This window comes from Camelina sativa, chromosome 6 (genome assembly GCF_000633955.1).
Source record: "Camelina sativa cultivar DH55 chromosome 6, Cs, whole genome shotgun sequence".
NCBI classification, from domain to species: domain Eukaryota; kingdom Viridiplantae; phylum Streptophyta; class Magnoliopsida; order Brassicales; family Brassicaceae; genus Camelina; species Camelina sativa.
Window position 1 is genome coordinate 12,632,562 of NC_025690.1, and position 7,717 is coordinate 12,640,278.

The window sequence follows — 7,717 nt, forward strand, 5'->3', positions numbered from 1 at the left end:
ACCACTCTCTTTTATATGCTTAAAGAAAACGATTCTGCAACAAGCAAGCCATGATGAAGTAATTCCTAGTAAAATGCTTATTAGGATTAATAATAGAGAGAGAGAGTTTAAGGATCCCATTCCCATCTTTGTTTCAAAGTTTTTCCTCGAATTTAAGCATTGTTCCCATGTTATAAAAGACATACATATAGATAACTTGGATCACGCAAATTAGGTAAAATACATGATGAGATTATTACTTGCTGGCAAGATTTTCGCTTCACTCTCACTCTAATCTTCTCAAGGGTCTCACAGTGAATGCCCCTTAAAATTTTGATTCAAAATCAGGCTGAGTTGTGACTGAACGCACCCATGCCCACTTGTGGTCATTCGTGTTCACTTCATTCTTAGCCTGTGCCACTTCCTCTAAGGGGATATAAGCATAGTTACCATTGATCGGACCAGAAACGAACCCTGTGTAACCAGCCATGACTCCATGGATAGCCGAGTGAGCCAAGAGTGTACAATACAAGTTATCCGTAGCATTTGCAGGTACAGCTCTTATCATGTAAGTCGGATCGATATACTTGACGGTGAACAGCTCGTCTGGATGCTCTCTCTCCCACCATTCCTTGAGCACTGACTTAAACCAGGCTCCCACATCCAAGAAAACTAAGTTGCCAGATTCATCCCTCTCTTGTTTCTGCGAATCATTTCTTGGTATCATATCTTGGCCTGCACCTTCAGCCACAACAAGAACAGCATGGCCACGCTCTTTTAGTCTCTTTTCAAGAAACTCAAACAGCCCACCTTTTCCTTCAAGGTAGAAGTCCATCTCCGGGATCAAACAACAATCCACATCACGACTGCTAAGTGTGGCGTGCAGAGCAATGTGTCCAGTACTTCTGCCCATGAGCTTCACCAGTCCAATGCCATTGACTGCGCTCTCGGCCTCCACGTGAGCAGCCGATATAGCCTGCTGAGCCATCTCTACAGCCGTTTGAAACCCGAACGATCTATCAATGATCCCCACATCATTGTCCACGGTTTTGGGAATACCTGTGATTCCCACCTCCAGTTTCCTCCTGCTTACTTCCTTGAAGATCTCCACAGCCCCACGCATTGTGCCGTCTCCTCCTATTATATACACCTGATGAGGGCAAAAACAGAGGATTTGAGTTCAAACTCAACTTTGCCTAGACAGAACAAAACAGAACACACTGTAAACAGAACAAAACAGAACACATTGTAAACAGAACAAGACCTGGTTGTAACCGTTGAGTTGGATGGCATCTACGATCTTATTGAGATGAAAGCCACCTCGGGAAGTGGCGAGGACAGTGCCACCTTTCTTGTGCCAATCATGAACGATCTTGGGATTTAACTTGACGGCTTCCATGGAATAAAACCCTCTGTAACCAGCTGGTATGCCATAAATCTCTTTGANAGTCCAATGCCATTGACCGCGCTCTCGGCCTCCACGTGAGCAGCCGATATAGCCTGCTGAGCCATCTCTACAGCCGTTTGAAACCCGAACGATCTATCAATGATTCCCACATCATTGTCCACGGTTTTGGGAATACCTGTGATTCCCACCTCCAGTTTCCTCCTGCTTACTTCCTTGAAGATCTCCACAGCCCCACGCATTGTGCCGTCTCCTCCTATTATATACACCTGATGAGGGCAAAAACAGAGGATTTGAGTTCAAACTCAACTTTGCCTAGACAGAACAAAACAGAACACACTGTAAACAGAACAAAACAGAACACATTGTAAACAGAACAAGACCTGGTTGTAACCGTTGAGTTGGATGGCATCTACGATCTTATTGAGATGAAAGCCACCTCGGGAAGTGGCGAGGACAGTGCCACCTTTCTTGTGCCAATCATGAACGATCTTGGGATTTAACTTGACGGCTTCCATGGAATAAAACCCTCTGTAACCAGCTGGTATGCCATAAATCTCTTTGACATCGTACAGCTCCCATAGACCAACCACGAGCTCTCTTATGACTGTGTTCATCCCCGGGCATAGCCCTCCGCAAGTCACGATCGCAGCTTTCACAGCCGATGGCTCGTACATGATCTCTTGGCGAGGTCCAGCTCTGTGGTAGGCAAAGCGTGGTTGGGACTGGGCGGAGAGGTCGTAGGTGACCTGGGAGAGGATGACGTCAGAAGGGTTGATGTAGAAGCCATCGGAGGGGTGGAAGAAGGGGTTTTCATCTAGTGGATTACGGCGGTGATTGAGGCCAGAGAGAGATGGGAGCTTCTTGATACTAGTTGCCGTCTCTGTCGCCATTTTTCGGTGATGCCGAGAGAAGAGAAGATGGTAACATCGGCTTTACTTATGGAAACTGAAAAGAGGTGGTCACACGGCGGAGACGTGGCAAGTGCAGCCGCATAGGCCTCGACACGTCGCCTGATTATTAATAAATAAAAAGTAGTTTAGTATTCAAGTTTCTAACTTTTTATTAATCTCTTTATTTATTTATACTGTCCGAGTGGGATATTTTGTAGAACAACGTACGTGTTCTTTGATCAATTGAATCCTCATATAATATTACATCTCTTACTGACCGACAAGTTCAAAAGAAATAGTTACTGATAAAGAATTCCAGAGCATCTCTATCGAGTATAGTATCTAAATGGTTGATATTTTAAAAGGGAAGGGATACGATGACTCACTAATGATCAATGTAAAGCCAATAAACCTAAATAGATATTAAAGAAAGAAGAGGAAAGGTAAAGAAGAGTAATATCAAATGTTTTAATCTGAATGGTAAGAATGTATTTGATTGTACGGATAAAACAGTTTTATTATACGATTTAATTGTGATTTGTGCAGAAGAAAATATTTACGGGACAAGTGCGGTTATAAAAAATTAGTGATATGAAATAATGTTTGATTGGTGAAAAAACTATTAGTGATATTATTAATAAAAAAATATTTTTGTTGTTAATAAGAACATTGTTAAATGTTTTACTTTTAAAACAATATATTCAGTTATATACACATATATATATGTATAGTATTTAGAAAAACTGATAAAGATATGAAACAATAAAATTGTACAATTAGTGTATAATTCAATGAAGATGTATAATTTTAAAAATAAAGTAAATTGGATAAATTTTTTTTTTCAAAAATAATATATAGAGACCCCATGATTTATGATATACTTAACATTTTATATTAATCAGTTTTTTTATTTATATAAATCTGTTTTTTTTTTAATATTAAAAACTGATTATTTTATAATTTGTGAAGAAATAAAGTCATAAATTAATTAAATAAAACAAGTAAATAACCAAAGAATTACTATGTGGTAAATATTGCTGCTAACAACAACTTCAAGATCTTTGATCTCATATCGTCTTTTATTTATCCCAAAAGATATTCATTTATTAACCAACAATCTTGTTTATACATGGGACTTTAAGTATTAACTTAGGGGTTTTTCTCTTCTGTAAATCAATTGTTTTGGAAAAAAAAGAGTCAAACAAACAAAATTGACTTGAGTTACAGATTTTGGGTCAAGTTGAACCGGATTCGGGTCTAAATTTAAACCACCGGGTCGGCTCCATCTAAAATCTTAAGATCCATCTCCGCCTTATCTTTGTTGACTACACACACACACACTAAAGTGAGAGAGAGAGTAGGAACAGAGAGACTTAGAGATAATAGAGCAACAATGGCAGCAACGCTTACAGGATCAGGGATTGCTCTTGGGTTTTCTTGTTCCCCAAAGTTCTCTAAGAGAGCTTCTTCTTCGTCGTCCAACCGCCGCTGCGTCAAGATGTCCGTTTCGGTAGAAGAGAAGACGAAGAACTTCACTCTTCAGAAATCTGAGGAAGCTTTCAATGCTGCCAAGGTTAGGCCTTTTTCAATTTCCATGGATTCAATTTTTTTCCTGTGTTGCTTTGATTTTGAGGAATTAGATCATATTTTTTGGTTTAAATTGATTTTTATTGTGACCCTTCAAGGGAAATTGCGAACAATACAAGAATACATGAGATTGAATCACAATCTGAGATAAAGTTTATGTTTTTTGGTTTCATTGTGTTCTGATTACTGAAACTGGTTGATGCTTTTGTGTTAGAACTTAATGCCTGGAGGTGTGAACTCACCTGTACGTGCCTTCAAATCAGTGGGAGGTCAACCAGTTGTGATGGATTCTGCAAAGGGTTCATGGATACGGGACATTGATGGGAATGAGTACATTGACTATGTTGGTTCTTGGGGACCAGCTATAATTGGTCATGCTGATGATGAGGTTTGTTTCTTTACCAGTTTCGATCATTTCAAGATGGCTGGTGATTAAGATATATGATATATAGCTTTGTGTCTAGTGCAGGTTCTTGCAGCTTTAGCTGAGACAATGAAGAAAGGAACAAGCTTTGGTGCTCCTTGTCTCTTAGAGAATGTTCTTGCGGAGATGGTGATTTCAGCTGTTCCAAGTATTGAGATGGTTCGGGTTGTTAATTCGGGTACTGAAGCATGTATGGGCGTGCTACGTCTCGCCCGTGCCTTCACTGGGAAAGAGAAGTTCATCAAGTTTGAAGGTTGTTATCATGGTCATGCGAACTCTTTCCTTGTCAAAGCAGGTAGTGGTGTAGCTACTTTGGGTTTACCTGACTCCCCTGGTGTACCAAAATCAGCTACTTCAGATACTCTTACAGCTCCTTATAATGATATTGCTGCTGTTGAGAAGCTCTTTGAGGCAAACAAAGGCGAGATTGGTGCCATCATTCTTGAACCTGTTGTTGGTAACTCGGGTTTTATTACACCTAAACCAGAGTTCATCAATGGTCTACGCCAGATTAGTAAAGACAATGGTGCTCTTCTTATATTCGATGAAGTCATGACTGGTTTTCGTTTAGCTTATGGTGGAGCTCAAGAATACTTTGGAATCACGCCTGACTTAACAACTCTTGGGAAAATCATCGGTGGTGGTCTTCCTGTGGGAGCATACGGTGGAAGGCGAGACATTATGGAAATGGTAAGGCTTCAGATGTTAGAAATTGAACCGAGCAATACTTGAGTTTGGTGCAAGAGAAGGAGAACGTCCTGAGTTTTGATCATTCATGTCTTTTTGCAGGTTGCACCAGCAGGACCGATGTATCAAGCTGGTACGCTAAGTGGTAACCCGTTGGCTATGACTGCTGGTATTCACACGCTGAAGCGGTTAAGTCAGCCTGGGACATATGAATACTTGGACAAGATCACGAAAGAGCTTACAAATGGGATACTAGAAGCCGGGAAGAAAACTGGGCATGCAATGTGTGGTGGTTACATAAGCGGGATGTTCGGTTTCTTCTTTACTGAAGGACCCGTCTATGATTTCTCGGACGCCAAGAAGAGTGATACAGAGAAGTTTGGAAAGTTTTTCAGAGGAATGTTGGAAGAAGGGGTCTACTTGGCACCTTCTCAATTCGAAGCCGGTTTTACCAGCTTGGCTCACACTGCAGAAGACATCCAGTTCACTATAGCAGTAGCCGAGAAGGTTTTAAGTCGAATCTAGAATGCTCTGGAAGCTTCCAGAGAACCATGAACGTTTTTTGGCGTGTTCTCTCATTTGAACATATGAGACTTCTTGTGTAGTGAGTGAGCTTTTAATTATTGGTAGATAAATGGAGAACCGGAGCCCACTATGCAATTTTTTAAACCGAGTAATAAACTAGAGTTAATCAACATTACAGGACACAATTTGAAATTTTTTGATGTAGAGAAACTTAGGTTCAAACTTAGAGCATCGAAACTGTGGCCTCAAATACTTGATGGATATGTTTTAAAAATATAAATCACTGACTTTCACTGTCATTGGAGAAACATATTTCATATATCTTTGGTTATCTATTTCAACAATGAGTTGTCAACAATGAGGCCTACCCGATGTTGTTTCCTTCTCAAAGTTAAGTTTTCGTAGTTTTAGTTGCATTTGTCTTTCTTCACATCTTTGCTTCTAGCTGCTGTTTGATGGATATTTTCTAGTTGTTGTAACCTGATCCAAGCCAACTGTGCTGATTTTGGTTGTTCACAAAGAATGAAGACGAATCATCCTGATGACAGCTGTCAAGATGTTTTGGAAAGCAAGTTGTACGGTTTTCATGTTAGATAGTTGAACAAGTTTCCTCTTGATCATGTTTTGTGACAACAATAAGTAGCTCAGGATAGAGTTGAGTGGTTAACAGCTAAAATTTGATTATGAGCTTTCATCATGCTTCTGTTTAATTATTAAAAGAAAATGTATACTCCATCTAGATTGATATATACCAATATTTTCCCGTATTTAAACATTTATAAATTNGTTTTTTTTTTTTTTTTTTTTTTTTTTTTTTTTTTTTTTTTTTTGTTATATGAAAAGAGAAACACTGCGTTAATTCTAGTACGTAAATCTAATATTATTTTTCGTGTAATTGATATGATACCGTTGAAAATATTTAAAATAAGGCAGAATCATAAGGATTATTTTAAAATAGTTTTCGTTAAATGACAAAATAGGAAATATACATATCCCCAATACATAATTACATGAAATTTTTAAAAGAAGTAGAGAATTCAATTCCGGAAAAGCATAAATACAACATCCGAAAATGCATATAAATCATCCGGAAACCTAATTTCTCTACTTCGCACACTTGATAAACTCAGAAAATACGACAGCGTAACGGGTACACATGGTGGTTGGTATATCAAGTCGGGGGCGCAGGGTAAAGTCAACATTGCATGCATGGTTAACGTATTTTTATTAATTATGTAGCTGCTGCGGAAGAGGGCTGCTTGCCGTTTATAGGGGTCTGACGACCATCTTCAATCATCTCAGCCCTTCGATCATTGCCGCAGGTACACTTGTTGGCTTGACGAACGAGAGTTGCTGGCTCAGGTGATGATATTGTGCCTAGCTTCAGCATGTCGAGGGTCACCCCTGCAGGTAACTTAGCAGCTTCTACTTCTTTCTCTCCTATATGCGGCGACGTTTTACAGTATTTGTAGACAATGTAGAGTATCATTTGGAGTGCACCGAGACCAAAACCAATCACGTTCGGGAACTGCAGAAAAAAAAACATAATTAATTGGCAAATAATATGATAAACTTATTTAATATTCTCACTTTCCATGCTTTCTAGCTTATGAATAAAGTACGTTAAAAAAAAAAAAAAGTAAAAGTTTATAGCAAACTTGTGCGGCATCGATAGAAGTTACGTACAATATATAATTTCTGTGTGTAACAAATAAAGATAAAAAGAACTTAATATCTAATAAGTTTCTTTTGCGAAAGCAAAATCTTTTAATGTTTCTGTGGAACATAAAGCGAGTCTCTTTATAAATTTTTTTATAATTTAATCGTAAAGGAAAGTACCAAACAAAAGAGTTTTGCTTTCTTTAGTTGTTTATCTTTGCCAATCCATATCTCTTTTTATCTATGAATCTATGATTAGAACCTCAAAGTCTCAGGTTCATTAGAAACAAAAGCACCTTCATGTGATATACATTATGATAATGATAAACTTATGATTATGATGCTTCAAGACATGATAATCATGTTAATATATATGCACTTCTTTTATAACCAAAAAGATCTCTAACTTTACGTCTTTCAGTATATGTGACTCCTGCTATATTGATTACAGTGTTACATAAAATTCAAATTAAATTGAGTGTATGTGCAATACAATTATTTCTATAGATGAATATATAAATAGAGAGAGAGAGAGAGAGAGAGAGAGAGAGAGAGAGA

General features: G+C 38.4%; 2 protein-coding genes across 4 annotated transcripts; one reads left to right on the forward strand and one right to left on the reverse strand.

The window, feature by feature from the left end:
- On the reverse strand, positions 104–2,429 carry LOC104791089 (ATP-dependent 6-phosphofructokinase 2). Of its 3 annotated transcripts, none has more exons than XM_010516889.2 (3): positions 1,923–2,425; positions 1,244–1,398; positions 104–1,129 (listed from the first exon to the last, which is right to left on the reverse strand). In XM_010516889.2, the coding sequence occupies exons 1-3, from the start codon at positions 2,275–2,277 to the stop codon at positions 305–307; spliced, it is 1,335 nt and encodes a 444-aa protein (XP_010515191.1). In that variant the 5' UTR covers positions 2,278–2,425; the 3' UTR covers positions 104–304. The 3 variants fall into 3 exon arrangements, with proteins under 3 accessions (XP_010515191.1, XP_010515192.1, XP_010515193.1); XM_010516890.2 differs by lacking the exon at positions 1,244–1,398 and adding an exon at positions 1,456–1,653 and having other exon boundaries at positions 104–931; positions 1,768–2,425; XM_010516891.2 differs by lacking the exon at positions 1,244–1,398 and having other exon boundaries at positions 1,768–2,429.
- On the forward strand, positions 3,592–5,672 carry LOC104791090 (glutamate-1-semialdehyde 2,1-aminomutase 2, chloroplastic). The gene is made up of 4 exons (XM_010516892.2): positions 3,592–3,850; positions 4,079–4,252; positions 4,334–4,978; positions 5,078–5,672. Exons 1-4 carry the CDS (start codon positions 3,671–3,673, stop codon positions 5,498–5,500), a joined length of 1,422 nt encoding a protein of 473 aa, XP_010515194.1. The 5' UTR covers positions 3,592–3,670; the 3' UTR covers positions 5,501–5,672.

Coding starts and splice junctions, on each gene's coding strand:
- LOC104791090 (XM_010516892.2), top strand. CDS start 3,671: ATGGCAGCAACGCTTACAGGATCAGGGATTGCTCTTGGGTTTTCTTGT. Junction 3,851..4,078: donor AAGCTTTCAATGCTGCCAAG/GTTAGGCCTTTT, acceptor CTTTTGTGTTAG/AACTTAATGCCTGGAGGTGT. Junction 4,253..4,333: donor TTGGTCATGCTGATGATGAG/GTTTGTTTCTTT, acceptor TGTCTAGTGCAG/GTTCTTGCAGCTTTAGCTGA.
- LOC104791089 (XM_010516891.2), bottom strand. CDS start 2,277: ATGGCGACAGAGACGGCAACTAGTATCAAGAAGCTCCCATCTCTCTCT. Junction 1,130..1,767: donor AACTCAACGGTTACAACCAG/GTCTTGTTCTGT, acceptor TGCCCTCATCAG/GTGTATATAATAGGAGGAGA.